General features: G+C 41.2%; 1 protein-coding gene across 9 annotated transcripts in view; it reads left to right on the top strand.

Annotated features, from left to right (window-relative positions):
* Positions 1-3,890: 3,890 nt before the first annotated feature.
* Positions 3,891-23,679, top strand: part of ank1a (ankyrin 1, erythrocytic a) — an 86,309-nt gene continuing 66,520 nt past the window's right edge. For 4 of the 9 annotated variants that reach the window (XM_085475440.1, XM_085475443.1, XM_085475444.1 and 1 more), the window contains exons 1-2: positions 3,897-4,044; positions 4,290-4,790. In XM_085475440.1, coding sequence (XP_085331566.1) covers positions 4,665-4,790 — 126 coding nt within the window. In that variant the 5' untranslated portion in view covers positions 3,897-4,044; positions 4,290-4,664. Of the gene's footprint in view, positions 4,045-4,289; positions 4,791-23,679 lie in introns of all 9 variants that reach the window. The other 5 variants (XM_085475442.1, XM_085475441.1, XM_085475439.1 and 2 more) reach the window with 2 other exon arrangements.

Raw genomic sequence — 23,679 nt, 5'->3', positions numbered from 1 at the left:
GCAGACTTGAAACAAAACTGGTGACAAGACAGACACTATCCCATGATGGCATTATTTTCCCAGTCAATTTGGGGGTTATGTTTGCTGAGCCATGGGTGTCCAAGGATGAGTGGATTATTAGGTGCTTCAGAAATGTATAGCTGAATGTGTTCGTTATGGTTACCAGACAAGATGATTTACAGGGAGTATGCGATGACTGATATCTGGGCGACAGGTGCCATCAAGGGAGGAAACATGAAGAGGTTCAGGTAATGCTTAAGGGGGAGGCTGAGTTCTGCAGCCAGAGCCCCATCCTGGAAGCTTTGCTCAAGCATGGAGTTAATAAGAGCCTGCAGGGGGCGTGAAAGAGACTGGAAGGAGAGCTTAGCAAAGACAAGCAAATCAAGTAGGGATGAATTATTTTCAGTTTTGCCCACCAGTATCCATACTGTCACTGCCGGGGGCTCTTTTTTGGCCGACAAAGATGCATGTTAATTAAATGGGTCACTAGGGGCACTCACCTGCATCTCAGGCATTCTAGCAAGGAGAGATCGGTACAACAGAGCTGCATCGGTTATTCTCCATGGTCAATCCAAGTTTGGGGTCCCAGGCTCTTCCGGGGCAGGTCCTTTGGAGCCGGAAGCACTGCATCATAGGGATGCACAGGCGCGTCCAGAAGAGGATCCCACCCCTGTAAAGTAGGTCAACGCACCTACACACAGAGCAGAAATCACAAATACAGAGAGAGAGACAAGGAAAACAAAGGGTAAAGAGAGAAATGGCGGAGATGCATAGGAGGACTCGAGGACCATGACAAATACTGCATAACTAATCAGGAATTATAGTAAATTTTTCTACACAGTTCCCTATTTTTTTTTTAAATCTAACTGGACACTATATAACAGTGTTTATTTAAAGTTGTAGATTTAACCCTTAAGAATCCTGCCTGTCTTCAGTTATTTGTTTTTTTTGGTGTTTCTGTATTGAGTTTTTGATGCACGAAGTGAAACAAGTAGGGTCATACCAGCTAATAGACCCCGAGCATTGTTAATAATTCACTTCTTTACCTTTAAAACTCACAGCGTGCTGTCGCAGTATGCTTCAGGCCGTTGTCCATCTGCACTGTGAGGTGCCATGCAATTACTTTACTGCATATGGCTGAATCCGAGGAATGTACATTTCACAATCCATCTGACTGCTTTTGTCTTGTGTCACATAATCAATAAACACCAGTGACCCAGCGCCATTGGAAACAATACATACCCATACATCACACTGCCTCCTAAAGGTGATGTAGTATTAGTAGTTCAAATAATAAAGAGATCCAAGCCTTTTCTTTATTTTTCTCTACCTAACATTCCAGTACAGGTTCAACCGTTTGGATAGATGTTGTGAAGAGGTTCCTTCAATCTTCCGCCAAAATGTACAGAACTGTTGATGCAGCCCCTCATAATGCCCCACCTATCTGACAGTTTTCTTTGTGTTTGTGTGGCCAAGAAATCTCCTGTTTGAGCTCTTTTGCTGCATATTTGTGGGTTCAACAGCTTCCAAATGGAAATGCCACACTTTGAAACAACTACAGACCTTTCTAAATTTATGAAGAAATATTTAAGAAACGGCTCCCATTTGGCCATGAAACAGCTTTCGAAAGAATTGTGCAATTATCCAAAAATAGGAAAATGTGGATAAATGGTTACGATTAATTAGTGATTATTGTAATATTTTTCATAGAATCCTTAAAGTCTGCACCTTATACCCATATTCATCATATTTGTCAACTCGAAAGTGTGTTTGTATACAGCTGAAACCACAAAATCATTTGTGTTGAAAAATGCAATTCCCAGCCAAAAAAAAAAGTCTCACACTCTCATATTTCACTGGGTCGCCTTTAGCTTTGATGACAGCAAGCATTCACTTTGGCATTGTTTCAGTGAGCTTATTCTATGTCACTGCATTTATTTCCATCCAGAGTTGCATTAATTTGTCACCAAGATCTTGTGTTGATGATGTAGAGTTGGACCACTGCGTGAACTCTTCCAAAGGCTCTCAGTGGGTTTAAGGTCTGGAGACTGTTGATAAACGATGTCTTACACTCCCTGCACCGCTCTTTCACAATTTGAGTCAAGTGAATTCTGACATCATCATCTTTGAACATGCCCATGCAATCAGGGAACAAAGCGTGATCATTCTGATTAGTCAGGTAGTCAGGTGACCCCATTTTTTGGCACATAACGTTGCTGTACCTTTGACTAGCTGAAGCAACCTCAGATCATAAACCTGCCGTGATTGGTTGATTATCTTATAACCATAAGTACCTATATTACTTTCTAAAGCAGGCCGTGTTTATTTAGATTGATCTGTTTGCTGTCGGTTTCTACTGATTTAAGCATAAAGCAGTTACATGTGTCCTGTGAAACTGCACTCTGTCAGAACCTTTTGTCTAATATGAAACACTGTTTGTTAATCAGGAAGATTTTCCATATTTCATGGGTATGGGATGCCCTCTTGTACACAGGTTTTGACTAGGCACTGCATTGAATGGTAATACAACTATAACTGGTCACAGTAGGTGTGTTGAAGTCCAATGTAAAACTGCCCATCCATTCACTCGACAAGTGATTAACAATACCAGTCTGGCTGCCCAAGCAAAAAAAACCCCCTCCTTATTATCAGGGCAGTCAGTCCTGCTGGTGACTCATTCAGACACATTCCCCAGGGGTTCAGTATTGTGATGGATCTCTTGTCACAAAGCTGTCAGCCTGTCTGTGTTTGTGTTTGTTTCATAGCTAGGGCACACGAGCAAGTGATTTGTTTAGTAGCATTGCAGACAGAGGAGAATATCACCACTCCTATTCATTAGCATGCTGCAGTGTGGAGAGAGAGCAAGCTGCTATCAGATCAGGGAAAGCCATGGCTGGAGAGCAGAGAAAAACATAGTTATGGATAAATCTTAGCAAGTGCAGAGATGTGGACTGGGGGCAGCCAAAATGCCTCACAAATTGGTGTTATTTTCAAAGATAATCAGTGTATACAAGTCACTCCTTAAATAAGAAGCTGATAAGAAATGTAAAAATAGGAAATATGATTAAAGAAGTGTGCAATCATATCTTGGCTGTTTTATGTGTTTTGTAATGACTTGTTTTGAAATAACTAATGACGGATAATAAAATAAGCCAAAAATTAAGAGCTGGCTGCAAAAAAACAAACAAAAAAACACCATTCACCAGCTGTCCCTCTCCTGTGTGTGTGTGTGTGTGTGTGTGTGTGTGGGGGGGGGGGGGCACTGAAGCACATGTGGTGGCATGTGTGTGCTGTGTTTGTGTGTCTACAATGTCAGTGTGAACTGTATGTGTGATGTATAGCAAGCTGGGCAAAGAGAGATGTTAAATGATCGTTTCTGCCTGCGTCAGCAGTTTTGTGGGGTGGAGGAAAGATGAGGGGGAGAGAGAGAGAGAGGGAGAGGAGAAACCAAGAGAGGAAGAGGGAGAGAGCAATATCAGTAAACAGGTGCCAGCTCCATGCTCGCTCTCACAGTGTACATGAGAAGCTGTTTTTACTACAGTAAATATAGTGCCCTTTGTCTTTTATTGTATGCAAAACTGTGAGAGGAGATTCAAGGAGAGGGAATCAGGAACTCACAATAGCCAGTCAAGCAATGATGGGGAATTTAGACATTTAATGCTCCCAGCATCATTCTTACATACAAAAGCATACTGCACCAACATCCTTGCTTGGGTACCAATTCTGTCTGCTGCAGCGCCTGAACAGTGGAGAGGGAGGAGGGAGCAGAGAGAGAGAGAGAGAGAGAGAGAGAGGGAGAGAGAGAAAGGGAGAGAGAGGTAAACAAGTAAGAGGCAGCTTTTCCCTCATGCATGTTTTAGTTTTTTTGTTTTTTCTTTTCTCTGGTTTCGTGGACTGTGTGTATGTTTATGAGTGATGGTGTGATTGGCTGTGGGGACGACGGGTTCGCTGTGCAACCTGGTGATCCTACACAGATGGATACGCAGCAGGACCAGGAGATACTGAGAAATTAAATGCTGGAAAAGGAAACGAAATCAATGCAATGTGAGGAGGAAGAGCTGACTTTGATTTAAAGCAGCTCAAGCTATTTCTTAACTGACTGTCAGTTCATCCCTTTTTAATCTTTGTTGACGCGCACATGTTAGTGTGTGTGTGTGTGTCAGGGTGGGTGGGTCGAAGCAGTTTCACAATGCATTAAAGCAGTGAACAGAAGAGAGATGTAGGGAAGGAAAACAACTGAAAAAGAAGGAAAAGCTGTTTGTTTGCTGTTATCCTTTTCTTCTCCACAGAAACGAATGGAGACCAGAAAGGAGGAGAGCAGAGGAATTGAACGGAAGAAGTGAGAGAGCAGGAGAGTGCAAGCATCAAAGCAGGAGGGAGAGAGAGAGAGGGAGGGAGAGCGAAAGAGAGCTGCGCTGCAGTAGCATCCCACAGCAGACGGATGAGGACTGCCGGTGTGTTTGTGTGTGTGTGACTGCACTGCTGAAGAGGAGGAGGAGGCAGAGGGTGAGCACGCTCGCACACTTTGCAGGGCCATAGAGGAGCACACAGCGGCAGCGCTAGTGTTGGCCCACGCCAGGTAAAGTGCCAGTGCCGTCGACCCGCAAACCACTGCTGTAAGATCTGGACACGCCAACGCCACCGAGACCCCGACTACCAACGCCATGGCACAAGCGGCCAAACATCTTCGTAAGAACAAGGATTTAGAAGCTCTAGCAGAGCAGGAGCGCAAAGAGAAGGAGGAGGAGAGGGCCAAAAAGAGGAGTCGGTCACGGGATAAAAAGCGCAAGGTACTGGGATATTCACAGGTGGGGTAGTCAGGGGTGGGGTGGGGCGATGGGGTTGGCGTGAGGAGGGGAGGTGTAGCCTGGAGAAGGGGGCAGGAAGGTTGAGACGCCCCCCTCACTTCTTCTTGTTCTTCTGTCATGCTATGGTCAGGGGTGCTGGGGCACACATGGAAACCTGGTGATGAGCGTGTTTCTACTGTGTGTACACAGTCTCCCTGCACACATGTATGTCCTGTGCATACAGACACGGGGAAACGTTATAACACACTGCATGCTTTCCTACTCCTCTGGACTGCTTTATACCTGCTTTATTGACTGTCCTGTCTGAGCCGTCTGATAAGGCAGAGTAGTACTCTATCTCTCACTGTGTGACAGTCCCTCTTCACATTTCTGTCTTGTGCTCCGTCTCTTCTTTTTTCTTTCGTTTTTTTTACACTGCAGTAAGGTATTAGTGAGCAAAAATCTGACTAAAGTGCTGATCTTCCATGAGGACCATAACCTGCCTGTTTTTCCAAAAGCATGTTCTTGTTTTCTGTCCATTATTTTCTCTGTGTGGCACTGTAATTACTGCAGAGCAGTACTTGCAGGCTTCTGACTGAGAAGTACCAGGCAGAGCTGGCAAGGTTCGTTGTAAACAATAAATCTTTGCTCCGCCAGTCACCGACTGCAGAGAAATATCATCCAGTCTACTTTATGCCTCTGGTTGCTTGTCGCCTTTTGCTCAAACTCATTAATGCAAATGAGTCATCCGCAGATTGTGTATTGATGGCAAATTGGTCCTCGGTAACCGAGTCCAGCCGCCCTGTGAGCCAGCTCTGTGCCAGGCTGGCTGTAAACCAATCTGATGCTGATGCAGTAGAGACAGGAACACAGTACAGCTTCCACTCTCCCACAGAAGGAAGACAGGACTGTAAGGCTGATATACGGATCCGATTTTTCTTTCTTTTTTTTGTGTGTTCTATACAGGTAGGGTGACAAGGTTATTAGGTGTATTTGAGAAAAAGACACAGAGGAAAACAGAGAGAGCTTTAGGTGAATGGAAGGTGGTATGACTCAGATACACCTGGGTGGTTTTCTGTCAGCAGGGGCTCGCTATTTAACTGTTTTTGTTGGAGAGTCAGACTCGTTGCACAGACACACACGGCACCGCGTAGCCTGCAGTGACTGATGCAAAGGAATGACTCTGGAGTTAAAGTTTCATCACATTCTTCACCTGTTTAACTCATCAAGACCCGATACAGCACAGGGCTACATGTGTATATTTACACAGCCTTTGTACTTAATAGCTACACACGGACATTACAACCAGAGGGTGAATGCCAGTGCACAGATGCCTTTGTGCATGTTTAGTATGTGTATGTGTGTGAGTGAGTGCAGCGTATGCATGTCTGGAAGGATGAGGTTTAAGAAGAGAGAGCCTGCAGCTCTAACCGTTGGACGAAACATGGACGAGATGTCTGACGGTGCTAATGCAGAATAACTTTGACTGAAAGAGTGTAGTTTCAGAGGATCCCATATCACTTACGTAACCATGCAGCTTAAGTCTTTCAAATAAGCTTCCTCACTCCTTTCCACCTCCCCTCTCAATCTCTCTTCCTTTTTTAAACACCGGCTTATAGCATTCCTGGTTTCTGGAACAGATGTTAACACTGGGGAAATTCTCTTCTCCCTTCATCTTCCTTTGTTTCCTTTCTGATGCGTGTAGCTACCTCTTCAGTTTCTGCACTCTGTAATACAGTGAGTGTTATTCCTTATCCCACTTTGTAGCTAACAAAGAAACCAGCCAACACCTGTTCTTTTTTTGGTGGCTCAGGAGTGCTTCTATCCTTGCTTTGTACAGAAGGTCAACTCTTTGTGGCAGGACTGCATTTTTTATTTCTGAACATTTAACACTCATGAATGATCATCATATTTTTCCGGCTGCCTTTAAGCAAGAGTTTGGGGGCAATTTAATCAAACATTTGTTTGTATGAAAACTCACTCTTAGCTTCTTTGATTAAGGAGTGATTCAGTTTATGGTGTAAAGGATCATTTATTGTTCCTTGGGTATTTTTACTTTAATAGACGGAGTACAAAGCTCTGAAAGGGAGGCAATGTTCACTGCTCTTTGGGTACATTTTGAGTCTACTGAGTATAATTGCATCAGTTTTTAGCAACATTTATTTATTTGTCTTTAAAAACATAACTGTTATATTTATCTTCCGTGTTGGTTCAATTTTTAGATGTTTTGGGTGGTTTGACGTACGTTGACCTTAATGATTGTTCCCACTGTGTCCCAGTGAGGACACAATGATCTGTCCTCGTCATTAAAGGGTGAAAGTGCATTTTTAACTGGCTTCTCAGTGTAGTGGCATTATGCAGAACTGGTCAGTTGCTGAGCAGTTTATAATGTTGTCCTCAAATTACTTTTATTGATGAGTTTGCTCCTCTTGAAAAATGAGCATTGTCAGGATGTGAACAAAGCCCCATTGTCCCAGTCAGCACCTCTTTTCACCTCATTCAATGTGTGCGTTTGTATCTACATTTATACCTGCTTTAATGTGAAGTGGCTGAACTGGTGACAGTGGCCCTGAAGTATGAAATAGTGGTTTGTTGCATTGCTTGGACACCAGACAGTGCATTTAGTGTGGGCTGTTTACATTTCTAGAGTTTAAGGACTGCTCCAAGTTCACTGAAAAAAAAACATTGGAAATTTAGTGTATATCTAAATGGGTATTAAAGATAAAACGTCCTTTTATTTATTCATTTATAGTTATTAGCCTTATTTTCCCTTGCATGGAAAATATATTTTCAGCTTAATTGTAGTAGCAGATGAGTAAAAGCTTTTTCCTGTAAATGCAATTTTTGTTTTTATCTTTTCATTTTAGTATCTCTGCTTTAACAGCATCCTGATCAAAAACAGTCTTAAGTGCTCAAAGATTGAATCAGTTTTGATATTGCACTTTTGATATTAATTATCATAAAGTATTCTTGCATTTATGAGAAGATTAAAAATGTAACATCTACTGTAATTGTAGTTTCCTAACAAAAAGATCAACTAAGCGAATTGAAGTTGGACTTTTTCTGATAATTTGTTGATTTACTTAGTAATTTTCGACGTTATGGGATCACTTATTAATTCTCAAATGGTTAATGTACCCACTGGATCCATTCAGGATGATTTTTAGAGCTGTAACCCTGTGCATTGAAATCCATTTTCCTTGTTCCTCGTTGCCTTTAAGCACTGTTAGTTATTATGAGTCACTTCACTTATTTAGTTTATTGTCATAGAAGTCAAATCAAAACTTCAAAATTTACCTTTGCATACCAGGAACGGAAAGAAAAATTACAACAGAAGTCAGCTTCTTAATGTCTGAATCAACATTTACTGGGAGTAACTGTTTATCACATCACTGATTGTAAATCTCTATAAATTAGAGAAATATCTAAGCTATCATTGCTTAACTGGACATTTATAGATCAAGTAAGGTGCCAAGCGTATGCGCTGGCTATCAGATGTCTTTGTTTAAACCAACAGTTCAAAACCCCAAGTTGTATTTATTTCTGACATAAAACAAGAAAAAACACTTTCTATTGTAGCAGCTCATCAGCCGTCCTAGGACTAAAATTCTGCAGCGTAGAGTTCTTCAAAATGCAGCACTTGTGCAGCTGATATGGCTGCCTGGGAGTATTGCAGTGTTGAAAGTGCTACCTCGGTGCCCCATGTTCATGCTACAATTTTTGTGTAAAACAGAAAAGGCAGCAGTAGATCAGCATTCCAGCCCTGTCTCTGTCTGCCCTCCAAAATCCCTTACCCTCCCCACCTGAAGAGAAAGCAGAGCCCTTGATGGGGTTTATGTGTGGCAGACGTGCAGAGGCAGAGGTGCTGCAGAAGCAACTAAGCCCATCAGTACCAGGTCTAGCACCTGTTTGCTGATCATCCCTGTGTGCCTTTACCACAGCTGCTGTGATCAAAGTGAAGTTATTGTGATAAACCGAAATGTACTTATTCTGAAGCAGACAACTTATTGCTTTCATGTCAGATGTTTGAAGCTAGAAAATCAAAGTCAGAGTAAAAGAACCTGATTGTGTGACTGTCATAGCCTGGTACACCTATTGGTGAACGTATCCCAAATGGTCCACTTTAAAATCTTAAACTTTGTGTATCTTTTTTCCTACCTGACAGTCAAAGTGTTGGACAACCAGAGTTGGTGTTTAATAACCACCTGAAGTCTCTGGTTACCACCTCAAGGCAAAGACAAGAGTTAAACACTAAGGATAGCACAAAAACTGTTATTTATTGACTAATTTCTGCAAGGCACTTTGTAAACTTTTGTTGTGTTTTCCTGTAGATGTAATTCTGTCACTTTTCTTCCACCTGCAATTAGTATGGCCATCCTCCTCTGACCTCTCTAATCAACAAGCCATTTTAGCCCAGTGTTTGAGAAGGCTAAGGAGATGAGCAGTTTAAAAAATACTCCAATATTTTAAATCCAGAAACTAATTTAAAATCCTACTCCTCAGATATAAGATCTTGAATAATCAGGCCCATTCTTACCTTAAAGACCTCCTAGTACTACCCCAATAGAGCTCTTCTCTGCTGGTTTTATTCCAAAACAGAATGGGAGGGAGAGCCTTCAGCCTTAAAGCCCCTCTTCTGTGGAACCAGCTCCCAGTTTGGAGTCTAAATACTTCAAGATTAGGTTTAAAACCTTCCTTTTTGGCAAAGCTGAAAGTTACGGCTGGATCAGGTGACCCTTAATCCTTCCTTAGTTGCAATAATAACACTGCAATAAGTGTAAAAGGCTGGAGGATTCCCATAATGCACTGAGTGTGTCTTCTTCACTCACCTTTTTCACTCACCATGTGTTTACATACCTATAATCTGCATTTAATCATTAGTTTTTATTAATCTCTGGCTCTCTTCAATAGCGAGTCTTATGTCCTTTCTTCCTCCTGTCATACCCAACCGGTCGCGACAGGGAACTGCTTTATGGTATCATTGTATTAGACCATGAAACTCAAATTTCAGGCATGTCTGTATGTGTGTTAATCCAGTATAATACGTGTGTGTGTGTGTGTGTGTGTGTGTGTGTGTGTGTGTGTGTGCGGGTCTGCGGCCCGGGTGGCCCTGTGGAACCCCTCAGACAGATGACTCAGCAGGCCGAGTCTGAGGCACTCAGTCATGTTGATGGAGCCTTGGAATGAGCCTGACTGAGTCCAGCTCTCAGCTATACAGCAAGTACTGCTGGGGCAGGGTGGCCAGGAGCCGCAACCTACTTTCCTTTAATTAAAGCAGGAATGGGGCACGTGATGCCAATTCACCAAGTAATGCCTTCTGCTTCCCCCTTTCTCCCCCTTTAACATGATGAAATTTATTTATGACCTAGCAGAGACTAAGTGACTCTTAAAGCAAATACCCAAGCACACTCTTTCAGGTTCATTAGAGAGGAAAGCTCCCCTACACAAAAAAGATGGCATCCATTCTTTGTTAAAATAGAAAAAAATAATTGAGTGAACACGAGTAAAATAGCATCAAGCATCCAGCAGGCACTCATCCCTGCAGGAGTTCGGCTTCCCTCAAACTCCAAAGCCCGTGGATATTTTTAAATTGTTGATGAGGGATCAAGATTTCTCACCGTGTTGCCAGCTTCAACCTCACTGCCGTGATTCATTCTTTCATTTGGGTAAAAAAAAAAAAAGGATGACACAATCATCTGCACCTGCTGTAAGAAACAAAAGCTTGATGCATGTTTTTGATAATCACCATAAGCCTGGGAGGCAGAGACCATTTATTGGTGTGTTGCCTGGCTGATGATTGTAAATGAAGCTGAGCTGACACGTAGGACTGCAGTGCTTTCAGAAAAGCATTTGTCTCCAACAGAGGTGTGTGTAAACCTCCAAAATTACGAGCAGCAGCATCTCTGTGTGCTTATGCTCCCTCTGCACATGAAGTGATGTGTCATATTGAGAGGGGCTTCCTTAGATTTTCCTCTCAGCCCCCCCCCCCCATCTTCTCTCTATCACCCTCCTTGGCCGATTGCGCTAATCTCTTCTCTCAATTGTTATTCTGATAGTGCAGCCGTTACGTAACTGCCTGAAACAGGAATTGAGAGATCGGGGTTATTGAAATGGATCCTCATCATTCCCAAATAAGAGCGAGAGAGAGAAAGAATGAGGTGATACCCTCGGAGAGGAATGTGATAGTCATTGCTGGACAGCTTGTTGTGGAAAAGGGAAAGGCTCTTTCCCTTTAAGCTCCTTCTTGCTGATGAGGGAGAGGAGAGAGGAAAGGACAGGGGGTGGGATAGGGAGCTTAGTGCGGTTTCATGTCCAGGTACTCGGATTCCTGCCTTTATATCCTCAGACTCTGCAGCATCTCATACAGTGAGATGTATGAGAGCCTCTGCAATGTGCAGCCTATCATTTACAATATTGATTTGTTTTACTTTGTCGAGTAGAAAAAGATTTTATTCGTCCTGCATGTTTGAGTTTTACAAAACTAGCCATGTGTAATTTAATTTAATGCAGTTTAATGCATCTTCATCTGTTTTGTAAATGAAGTTTGCAGTTCATGTTCACATGAGGACAGTAATTACTGACTTTTTCTCTAGTGGCAATCTGATGTTTATAGTTTTTATTTAAGAGTAGGCCTATATATACTGATGGAATTTATTTTGGTGTAAACTTCAGTTAAGTATGCAACTTACTCTTGTTAGCAGTGCTAGCATGCTTTAATACCAAACTAACATGGCCAATGTTGTAAACATCATACAGCGTTAGCATCAGCATCTTAGATTGTCATTGTAAGCATGCAGTTTTTAGACTTTAGCTAAAAGATGTGTGTTTGTCTGTTTATGGTAAACATGTCAAATTGCTTTGTGTGTGTGGGAAGCACCATATGTGTCTGTGACTGTTTGTGAATGTTTGGTGTGAAGATGAGTGATAAAACTGAAGGAATATAGCCAAGGGTTAGAGCTGGAGAAAAGGATAGTGAAAGCAAAAAAGGAGTGAAATATCAGAGGACTGTGGGTGACCCCAGGGTGACTCTGCACCTTTTTCCTCTGGATTGGATGGCTGGTGTCTTATTTACCCAATTGATATGATGATTCTTGTTTTTTTTTCTGTCGACCGGAGGGAAGAGAAATAATTCAATTCAAAACACAGAGGTACACTAGGTCATTACAGCGGCATAGCTTCCCAGCTATAATTCTCTGTTCCCGTTCTCTGAGTGCGGACAATAGAGAATGTCTGGTTCATTTAATAAGATGAGCAGGAGAAGATTGAGTTCTGAACTTTGGGTTCTGAATTTTCTGACTGGATTAAACCTGCAGGTGGTATAAAATGTAGTATGGTAAAAAAAGCCCAACAAGGGCTCAAGGTTTTCTTTTAGTAAGTGTTCTTTTGGAGTTAGATATGAAGATGGTACAAGACCAGGCCTTGGCTGGTGTCTCAGAGTATCGCCATATGCTCCCTTATGACAAATCTTACTGAGTGGAGTGCAGATTTCTTGAGTCATCTGATCCTCGTGTGTCATTGTAGCATCATGGACCTGTTATTAAAAGCTTAGCCATTCGTAACCCTCTTCATCTGAATCCCCTGGAGGGAAAGTGGTGTCACTTTGATTTGTTGCTCTTTAATTCTCACCCCACCCAGCATGCACAGTTTTGCTCTCCTCTCCAGGAGAATGGACACTGATCAATCTGAGAGCAAAACGTGACACACGGCACAGCCATAATAACCTTCATTCAGACTTACTTAGGTACTGTACTTTTTTTCTTTGCTGAGTCTGTAACAGTTCTTTTATAATTCTTATGTTTATATGGATGATCTCATATGTAGAGTGAGAGACAAATGCAGACACTCAGGAGGGATGACGGGATGAACAGAAAGCAAGTTGTTTGTTTGGCTGATGTAATAGTCAAACAAACAAAGGTAAATTCTCAGAAATGCTGGAGTAATGCAGGAAAACACAGAGGAGGGGGAAACAGACTCTGTGACGAGACTGAGAGGAAAGACGGGACGATTTATACACAAGGGTAATCAGGGAAGTGGAACTATCCAGGGGAATGAGACACAGATGAGGGTAATCACACAGGTGACTGCAATCCATTACAAGGAGACAAGATGGGAAATAAAGGGGAATGCAAGAAACAAATAACTTCAAACTAAAAGAGGAAGTAAATAAGGAAACACAGACTCGTGAGTAACGTAAATTAAGCAGAAAGACACAGGAGGAAGACACAGAGGGAAACACACAAAGCACTAAAAATCTCCACACATGGAAACAGTAACTAGGACTCAAGTATAACCTATCAGTAAATACAACTACAGACAAACAAAACCTAAAGAAACCAGAGAGTACCGAAAAGAAAAGAAACTTCTTCAAATACTCAAAAACTCAGTGTTAAAGCACAGACAATCCATTTGGCCATGGTGTTATTTCTTTTCACTAATCAGTCTCACACTTGTGTACAAGGTACAAATGTGTTGATGCTAAAATGCTAGCGCCACAGTTTTACACTGAAAGGGAAGTGTTTTTGTTTGATCAGACACGAGCATTTGGATCGCAAAGCAAACTCCGTTTTGGATTTAGCTCCACGTTTCTTGTATCCAAAACTGGTATTAAAAGCTCTTATTATTATAGCCCACATTTTCCTGATATTCATAAACTGACTGGTAAAAGTTTGAGAATAAGAATATTTTTGACCTTTGAAACAGCAAATATTTTTACTTCCATTCGAGTACAGTGATTACTCTGGGTAATTTACAAGCCTGTAAAATATTGATCGGAGCTACCAAAGAAACAAATTTTTAAAAAATTCTAACATAAGGTCAATTTAACACCCTGGAGTTTTTTTGGTTTATAACACAATCATCCTTGGATGATAAAAAATTGAAAACATCTGTTTACATTTAAGCATTGTAAACAGATGTTTACACTTCCACTTAAGCATCTCAATCTACTAGGGAAGATTATTTCATGTGATTAAAAGCTCTAAAAGAACTAAGTTAACGTTTGTGATGAAATATTTATGCATTTTTCTCTAAGGGAATATTTCTTTGGTAAGCACTAGCTCTAATCATCGCCACTCACAGTAGAGTTACGGTGTCAGTACAACACATGTTAATGGTGTGAAATGGTGCAGAAACCGCCGACGTTTACATACCTAAATGCTGGCAAACACAAACAAATGTATCCAATTAGATATCCACACTGCATTCAGTCATTTTAACATCCCCCCCCTTTTTTTAAACTTATTTTAAAACAGACAAAGCTAAAATACCTTCTTGATGTGTTTAGATATATTCATTGAAAATAATCCTCATATAATCATAATCCTATTTTTATTAATGGTCTTTATGATACTTCTGTAACTTACAGACACCTGTAACTAAATGATTTTAATGCACATAGTTAAGAAAGAAAGAAATCTCTCACAATCACACTTGATTGTCTGTGACAGATTGAAGACAGGATTGTATTGAAAGGTAGTCCTCTGTTATTTGCAAATAAGAGATAAATAGGAATCATCGGTCTTTCTATTGCTGCCCAGCCAAACTGATTAATCAGGCAAGACAGGAAACCAAAACCAAGGGTCATGATCTGCGCATACCCTTTGTGGAGATGGGAGACCCTTATAGAATCATCAGGGCACGTAGAGTGGACAAAAGGACGCTATTGCTAACAAAATGGCACATGACACGCTGGTGGGAGCCTGCAGACATCTGTGTGTTGAGGAAACCTGGCACCAAACATCACTTCATCAATACGATCCCTGCTTCCAAGCACAGCAGTGGCAGCATCGCGTTGTGGGGATGCTTTTCTGCGACAGGGGTCAGGAGACTAGTGAGGACAGAAGGAAAAATATACATAAATCCTTATTGGCGATCTTTTTGTGAAGAGGTAGGTATGTCAGACAGCTGTGAAGGTTTATATTCAACAAGACAATGACCACAAGTAAAACACATATGGAGTGGTTTACGCCCGGCATCACTTCCTGAGAGACTGAAAAATGTCTGTACACCGACACCAGTGCTCAACCCCTACAAGCATGAGCAGTTCAAGGTGAATGACGCAAACTTGAAACAGAAGAGTGCAAGCTTGTATGATCATTCCCAAGAAAAACAGTCATAGCTGCCAAGGCTACTTTAGCAATGACTTTAGTGAAGAGTCTGATTAGTAGAAAAAATGTGATATTATTTTATTATTTTCCTATAAATGTGCAAAATATTCTTAAAATAACTTTTGCTTGTCATTGTCTAGTTTTCAAATGCACTATTTTCATGTAAACACACGTCACAGTCATATTACAGTCACCCATAGTACCGTGGCAGGTTTGGGCAGCTATGGTAGTGATCCTATTAAATGTTGACTTGAATTCATATTTGGCCATATTTGTGTGATTTCATTATTTACTTAGAACTGATTTTTTATTTTTTATTTTTTAATGTCTATGTGTTTAATTGTTTTCTTGCTCGTGTGTCTCTTTACGAGGCCATGTGTTCATTGAACAGAGGCACGTGGGTTGTCTTGTGGAGCAGGATTTACAGGCTAGCTGGGAGGATAGCGGTGTCACCCGGCCTCTAATTGGCTGACCCCAGAGATTTTTCTTGAGTAAATGCAGAGCAAGGTGTCCACCCCCTTTCTCTTCTTCGTCCCTGCTAGAGTAAATTCCTCCATCCATCCCATTACCATTTCCCCCTTTTTAGTGCAGACCACTACCCCTACCCTCTTCCCCGCTCTCTGCCACAGTTGCTTGCAGCATTTTGCAACACTGCAAGATCATGGATTCGATTCCTAACAGCTCCCTCTCTTCTCTCTCAGTTTCTGAGATTGCGCTAAACTCTATAGATCCACATTAAGAGAAAGAGAGAGAGAGTGAAGCGAGGGAGATTAAGTGAGCAACAGTGAGAGGAAGGAGGGAGGGATGGAGTCACTTTTACTGTAACGACAGCCTGGTGTTTTCTGTCAGCAGGAAAACGGAAGTGTGGTGTGTGTAGACGGGGAATAATCGACTCCCACAACACACATTTGTAAAACTTTAGATCTTATATGTTATATTGTTTAAGCTGCCTTTAACCCATCCTCAAAAGTACACTGTTAATTACGGCTTGGGCTGAGGAGGAGGGCGGTGAGTCCTTGGACACTTTACTGGTATCAGCTCAGGGTGAAGGAGAATCTGCATGTGTGCAGCATCCTTACAAGGTCAGCAGCACCTCGTACTTGATCACATGTAAGCACACATGTTTGTAGACTCGAGACACACACACACACACACACACACACACACACACACACACACACACACACACACACACGTCTACTGTCAGCCAGCCCTTAGTCAGCACAGTGCTCTGTAATGGAGTTGGACGTCGCCACCTAGTGTTAATGTAGAGACTTTCTAATCATGATAGAAAAGATGATATCTCATTCACTTTGTGTTCCTCAGATAATTTCTGGATTCCCACTTCTACAGCTCACTTCTTCTTAATAAATCATGATTTTAAAAATGCCCGTATCCATAAGAGTCTTTTTCAAGAATCCTTTTCAAGCTATTTGTGAATAAAGTCCTTAAAATGAAAGTAAAGCTAAACTTCTGCTCTCAGTGATAGTTTGATCTGCCTTCTCTTGATCGCTCTGCTACTCTGGGTGTGTGTGTGTGTGTGTGTGTGTGTGTGTGGGGGGGGGGGGGGGGGGCATGATCCTGACCCTGCTGAACGGCAACAGCTGGCCCAGTGACGGATCTAATTATGTCTGTCAGAAACACAGAAACGCAGTCCTCTAAATGTTGCCTGCACAGTAACATTACATGCTCTTAGCCACACATCCATAGCAGAGTGCCATTACAACTACATGCAGCACTGAAAATCTGGTTTGTTCACCGGCATGCAAAGAGCCTGACAGATCCATAAAGAACTCTTGCTCATTTTTATTGATGGCTGGAGTTAGATACAGACGACGCTACATTCATCGTGTCCCCATCTCCTTTTCTGCTCTTTTTTTAGTCTACTCATAGACTGCCTCACTTCTGCAGCCACTATTCTTTTCATCCTTTCCTCCCTTACAGAGTCTTAACCAATATAGTGTAGCCTTAAGCAGTGCAGGACAGTTAGTGTGGTGGTAATGGAGAAAATGTTTGTCAGAGCATAGAGCACTTTGAATTTGGCTTCAGCACTTCCTTAGGCACAGACCTTTAATTGCTACATATTGGTGAAAGGCTTGAGAAAGTATGAGAGTGAGCATGTTGTATATTCTTTCCAATTGTAGAGCGTGTGGCAGATAGTCATGGAATAAAAAGCTCACGGAGCTCATGTCTGTATCTACTGAACACATATGACTGACATCTTTGGTAAATGTTTGTAATGGTTAAGATGGGTATACAAAGTCTGGTGTTACTGCTGTAAGCGCTTTAACTCGTGAGCTTTAGATAAACAATATAAAAACTTTGTATAGAGCTGCCTTTCCATGGGAGCAGTTCTCCTCAGAGATCAAATGATTCACTCATAAGCTGATGGACAAAATGAATCTAAGACAATTTCATGACTTAATCGAATGAGCCAGCTGTACAGTTCAGTCTTCTACTATAAACCTAATATATAAAGTTTATTCAGAATATTTAAAAGAACAAAATGTAATTCATATTTGTTAGGGAAAAGGGTGATATTGTATATGTAATCAAATTTTATACTTGAAAGGGAAGAGCTATAAACTTGTATAGGTCTACGTCTTCCTCTCTATTAGTAAATGACAACAGTCATTTACTGAGTCGTTCCTTTCAAACAACCTGTCCCACATGTGCATTCATACCTGTGTACATGCTTAGAATTTATATATGCAAACATGCATTCACTTACACAGATACATATTTACCTAGAGTTGCTCAAACATGCACTCACTTACATAGTGCAAAACCCCATGTTCAACAGACAGATACATACAGAGACAGTACTGTGCAAAAGTCTTGAGCCACTACAGTTCCAAGAAGCCAGACTTTCTTGTGATCTGTCGAAGCCGTACTGAACAATAATTCTCCAGGCTTTCCGAACGTCCCTCAAAGGGCATTCAGGGGAATGGTTTTTTTGTTCATTTGTTAAACCAATTAAGACTCTCCTATGAATCATTCAAGCATTAAAAAACCCCCACCTAACTCAAGGGGATAAACTGGTGTTGTGTCTGCACATAGCAGACAGCTTGGCAAAGAACCAAAGGTTACTTAGTGCCAGTGTTACTACCAGCTTGTCACAAAACACATCAATTGTTCTCTTTAATCAAATGTTTGAATCTACAATAAATGCCAAAATAAGTTCTACATTAGAGTATTTTTGATTCCCAAATAGAGTTATTAGTGGTAAATTTGGCATGGTGTAAAAAAACTGATATTACTGAGGCTAAGCCAGCTGGTTGAATAAACCAGATATCTGACTTCACTTTAGTGTCTGAGATTGTGTAGGTAGTGTTTAGTACATTAAACGAGACTCAGCATTTATTATTTTTATTTATTGACTGTGAAATTTTTTAAACTGTCAGTTTAAAATGCAAAATGCATCGATGTCCCTCTCATGTTATCCTTCATCTCTCGTGTTTGTCCTTGCTCAGGAAGCTGAAGGTTATCATAAAAAAACTTCCCTCACAGACTTGCTGTTCTCCCATCATTCACCAGTTTTCCTGCCCCACATCCCGCACCGTCACTTCATCCCAGTCAGTTCTGCATTTTGCTGAGTCGATGAAACTGAATCTATCGCAACACTTACTCCCTTGTTTTCACTGCTCCATTTCCCCCATCACCCTTTTCTCCGATCTTTCATTTTTCTCAGTATTCTTCAAACCTTTTCTATCTCGATAACTTATTTATATTTAACAGGATTCCTGTTTTCTCTCATGCGTCACATCGAGCTGAATATTAATGTGCCAGACTGCACGATATAGTAAACCTCACAGCATGCAGCTGGGCTAAACCAGTTAAATTCTCAACTTGAGCTTTAAGTGTGTACTTTCACTTATTTGAACCAAATGTCCAAATATGAACTAGATTCAGTATTTCCTCTGTGTGCTTATTTTCGGGATTCGCATGCTAGTTTTTTTTACACGCTTGTAACATCCTTGAACTTCAGCCCTGCTGTTGTGTAATGTGCTCAGAATACCTCACTACTTAGCAGAGGTGTATGCGTGAGTGTGAAAATCTCCTCGGTGTGCAGCAAGCAGTTCTGCTGAGTGAAAATCCTTTCTGTGTGGCTTAAACTGTTTTAATCCCAAATAACTCTGTAATGTTAGGCACAGTTTGGGATTTTTTGTTTGTTTGTTTGTTGTGGGCTGACAGCACTGGTGTCATATTTATCTGTTTTAAGTTTTGTTTTTCTAAACTTTAGTAAACCTGATGAAAATATATATTGTCCACAGCAAAGTTATTTATTGTAAAACTGAAGCGTATTGAACCACTGGAAGATTAAAACTGTCAACCAAATTCAGCTTCTTTACCTATATACACTAGAACTGATGTGGGTGCAACAATAACCGACTGTATGGCTGCAAGTAAGGATGAATATATGCGCTGCCACCAAAGATGCGGCTCAGCACAGCAATTTAGACATCTGTAGTAAGATTAATGAGAAATATTCTTAGTTGCATTTTCAGATGGTGCTGCATGGATGAGTCTGAGAACAATAGAAGTTGGAGGGAGATGTGTACTGAAATGAATGTGGTGTCACAACTGAGATGCGGCGCTATAAATCTGGCGAGCCATCCAGATGTTTGTCCTTGATTGCCTGAAGAAACTGCATCTAATGCGCGTGTGTGATTTGGATTATCAGGATTGACGTATTTCATTCCTTGAGGATGGATTAATAGCGGGGATGAGCTGGTCTTAGCTCCCTCTGCTGGTCAGAGCGAGGTCAGAGCTCGTTTACATTCAGCTTCACTATGACTTGGTCGGGATCTAAAGCAGTCTGACAGCACAGCGTGATGCAGTCACTCGCTCTCAGCCGGGTCAGAGATCATCTTCGAAATGCGGCGAGAGGACAGGAAGTGTGAAGGACTCGCACTTCCTTCACAAGGAATCGATTGCATTGTGTTGTGTTGCGTAGGATGCCTGGAGGACTCCATCTTTATCCGACACACACGGTGTCACACATTGCCCCAGATACCAGCAGAGCGTGCAGTACACACACAAGCTGTGTTCACACCCGCCTCTCCCTCTGATCCAGTGCAGCAATTCAACGCTGTTCTGCAATACTGTTACGCAGAGTCATCAATTATTCATTAAAGATTTCTGCACTCGTTCAGTCATGGGCTTGATAGACAGGAAGATGGAAGGGTAAAGAAGTTAAAAATTCATATAATTTCCCCAAAACCTCAGCAAAATGGAATATTTAGTGAGTTGTTCTGTAAAACTTTTTAAATGGAATGAAGACTGATTCTAATACGTATAAATGACTTTAAATCAGTGGCTATTTTGACAGTATATGATCTAAATGATGTGACTTATTTGTCATATGGTGCAAAAGTTGCCTCACTGTTAGTAAATCATCGCTATTTCTCTGCAACTCAACCCATGGCTTAATCTTTTCTGCATATACAACTTGGGTGCATCCTATAAATAACCACAGTATATTATTTAGGACAGAGTGGTGATGGCTTTTTGTAAGTAAAGGTTCTCCTCTGGGTTGTTTCTTGTTTTAAATACAGAATTAAAAAATGTCTTTGAGCACATAGTTAAGGACAGCAGGGCTTTGAAGGTTCATTTGCTCTTAGGACAACCTAACAGAAATAGAAGGACGGTATTTAAGGGAACATCCATGGATTGGTACCCAGTGTGCCCTTCTAGATGTTCTGCAGACCTCATGAATATGGACATGTGTGACTGATTGATAGTGAGGGAAGTGCCAGGCAGTGAAAGAGACTATCAGAGCAAGGAGCAGATTTAGACATTTTGTTGAGGGATACTGCCAGGGAGGTGAGCGGAGGATACAGGTGTATGGAGCCGGAGCAGGAAGACACAAATAAGCACTGACGGCCTGAGAGTTTTTTGAATGTCTACCTGCTTGGATGAGCATTTGTAATTGCTGTCCAAGAAGCCGTATTTCACTGCAGAGCTTAAAACAGTGAGTCTAATGGTGTGTGCGCTTACTGTCAAAGTGGAGACAGATTAGTGGAGGCAGGTCTGGCACTGTGTGGTCCACAGCACTGCGGGGTCATGAATGATTTAATGGGAGGAGAGGTAAGTTTCGTCCTTTGCCTCTGCAGATGCATACAGGCATTTATGATCCGGAGAGATGCTGACGGATATATAGACCTCCTTATTTAATCTGTTGATATTGGCATGCGCCTGCTGCGGCATTTAAATGATGTTCAGTTGCTACTAAGAAGCTTTACATCATCACCATCAATTGTCTGACGCTTGCTGACCCATGCTTTCATGTCGATCACTCCAAATTCTCGTGCTGCCATCTGTAAATCGAAACTGAAATCGTTGACCAATTTTGGTGAGCCTGTGTGAATTTTAGCTTCACTTTCACTTTGTTCTTAATGGACGGAAATTGCACCTGTTATTTTGGTGCTTGGTTTGAACTTCAGCAGGTGTCGTCGACCACGTATGCATGTAGCTGCCATGTGATTGTCTGATTGTGTATTTGTGCAAACAGCCATTTGAATAAAGTGTCCGCCGAGTGTTTAATATAATTCAGTAAAGGATGCTTGTTTTGATTGCCACAGATTTATCTGCACTGAAGCAAGTAAGAAGGAATAATACCAACTCATCACAGTTGGTATTAGTTTTTGGTGATGAATCAGTTTATTGTTGTTATAACTGGTTTAAGTTTCATAAATTTTTGTTCAATGATAATTTGATAATTCAAAGACATATCAGTTATCTGAGCAAAAAACAAAAACACAGAGTGAATGTACCCATTTTCTCAAATCGTGCGTTATGAGGCGTCATTACATAGTTTGACCAGCAGAGCGCTGACAGTACGCTACTCCTATTTACACCTTATTCAAATAATCTGTATGTATACAGTATACAGATCAGTGTTATCAAAATCATATTAATTCATGGCCAACACAGAACTCAAAGTGATCTCAAGTCTCTACATTTTTAGCTCATTTGGCTGAAGGAGTGATGAAGACTAAGAATCACCATTTCTTCCAGGGTATTGGTCAGATTTGAGTGAAACTTGCGCACAGGTCGAGGTCAGTGACAGGTCTGTGAAGTCTGATGGATTGTAAACCAGACGAGCTACTACAGAAGTCTAGTTCTGGTTTGATTTCTCTTAGTGTAAAGAAGTCCATCCTGGATATGTTCACAATGACGTTTCAATTTATAAATTGGATCAAGAACACATATTTTTCAATTAGTTAATGTACGAGGGGTTTTTCTTTTCTATGTCTTAGTATTTTAAGTTTTGATTCTATTTAAGGTTGATTTGTTTTTATTTTACTTCACTGATTTGATTATTGTTATTTTTATTACTCTTGTTTTTATGACACTATATTTTGGTTTTTGCCTTCAGGTTATTATCATTATTGCCTCCTCAGTGCTTTTATTTGGGTTCTCTTGTTATTTCCTGTTTTACTTCATAATTAGTGGCTTCGTGTGTCTTACTTTGAGCTTCCCTCCTTGTGATTGTCTTGATTATGTTAACCTGCTGCTTCCAGCATTATCCTCTACTAATTCACACAAACACCAAACTGTGACACTTCAACCTGAACGCTCTATTTATTTACATTTTCATCCTGTCTAAGGTTATCACTATTTAAAGGTATTGTGTTTGAGCCTGCTAAGAAGAGTGCAGTCAAAGTTGTTGCACAGTGTTGGGAGCTTTTGTTATTCTACCCAGTTTAAAAGCTCTGCAATAAAAGAACAGTTTGATATTTTAAATCTCGATATTTCCTGTGAATTTTAATCTGTTAGCACTGCTGTGTGTTATCTTCACTGAGCGGGACACTCCTGTGATGTTGCTCTGTCGTACCATGTCTTAGATATTTCCAACAGAAGCTCGCAGCTTTTTTCAGAGCACGCTGTTTCCTTTCTCATTTTGAATTACAGAACTAATTGCTGATTTGCCAGTTCACTTACTTTGATCCAAAATATTTGTACCTGGTATCCCACCTCTCACTGATGATAATTTTTTTTCAGAGTATTTTCCCACACATTGTGTTTCCCAGTGAAAACACGCCGCCTCTGTAGGGCCAACAGTATATCACCTTTTCGCTGTTTTTCTCCCTCTTGACCCCTCTTATCGTGTACAGCTTCACTTACAATGTGCACTCTCATCACATCCAAAAACCTACTGCTCTCTCCCCTCTCCTTTGTACTTTTCCCCCTGTTTCTTCGCAGCTCTCCAGTTTCTAAGATGCTCAAATCTTTTTTTACTCTCTGCTGCTTTTCTTTCTCTTTAGCCCTTGAACTGACCCCAGCCTTTCCATGTGCGCCTCTTTATACGTCTTCAGTGTGGACAACCCCCTTAAGCCACACTTACCCAAAAAATCCCAACTCAAGTGCTCTCTTCCTGTTTCAGTGGGTCCTGCTGAGGGTTAGGGACTTCTTTGTGGTCGGTATGTGTCTCCTTTAAAAGGGGAAAACATGTTTTGTGAGAACAGAAATGTATTTTTCTTCTCAGGCCACAGGTGTGCATTAGTGGAGAGAGCTTATTGTATGTGTGTTTTCATCTTCAAATAGTGTGAGGGGGAAGTTAATTTAGATACTGAGTGACAGGGGTTTGTGAGTTCACTGTCGGTGTGACACAAAGGGATCTGTAGAAACGGTGATATTCATTTAGATGAACTATTTGATCCCCCAAAAAGGATCGTCACGGGTTTGTTGAAGTCATTTTTTACTTTGAGGTCCATATTGGCCTGTTTCATTTCTCAAGGCCACCATGTAAAGGATCTGCACGTAGATGATGTCCAAAAACC

The sequence above is a fragment of the Copadichromis virginalis genome, linkage group LG12 (assembly GCF_057382275.1).
Source record: "Copadichromis virginalis isolate Kocher_CV1m ecotype Utaka linkage group LG12, C_Virginalis_male_GT1.1, whole genome shotgun sequence".
Taxonomy (NCBI): domain Eukaryota; kingdom Metazoa; phylum Chordata; class Actinopteri; order Cichliformes; family Cichlidae; genus Copadichromis; species Copadichromis virginalis.
Note: the sequence above shows the minus strand (reverse complement) of the source record. Positions and strands in the feature narration are given on the sequence as shown.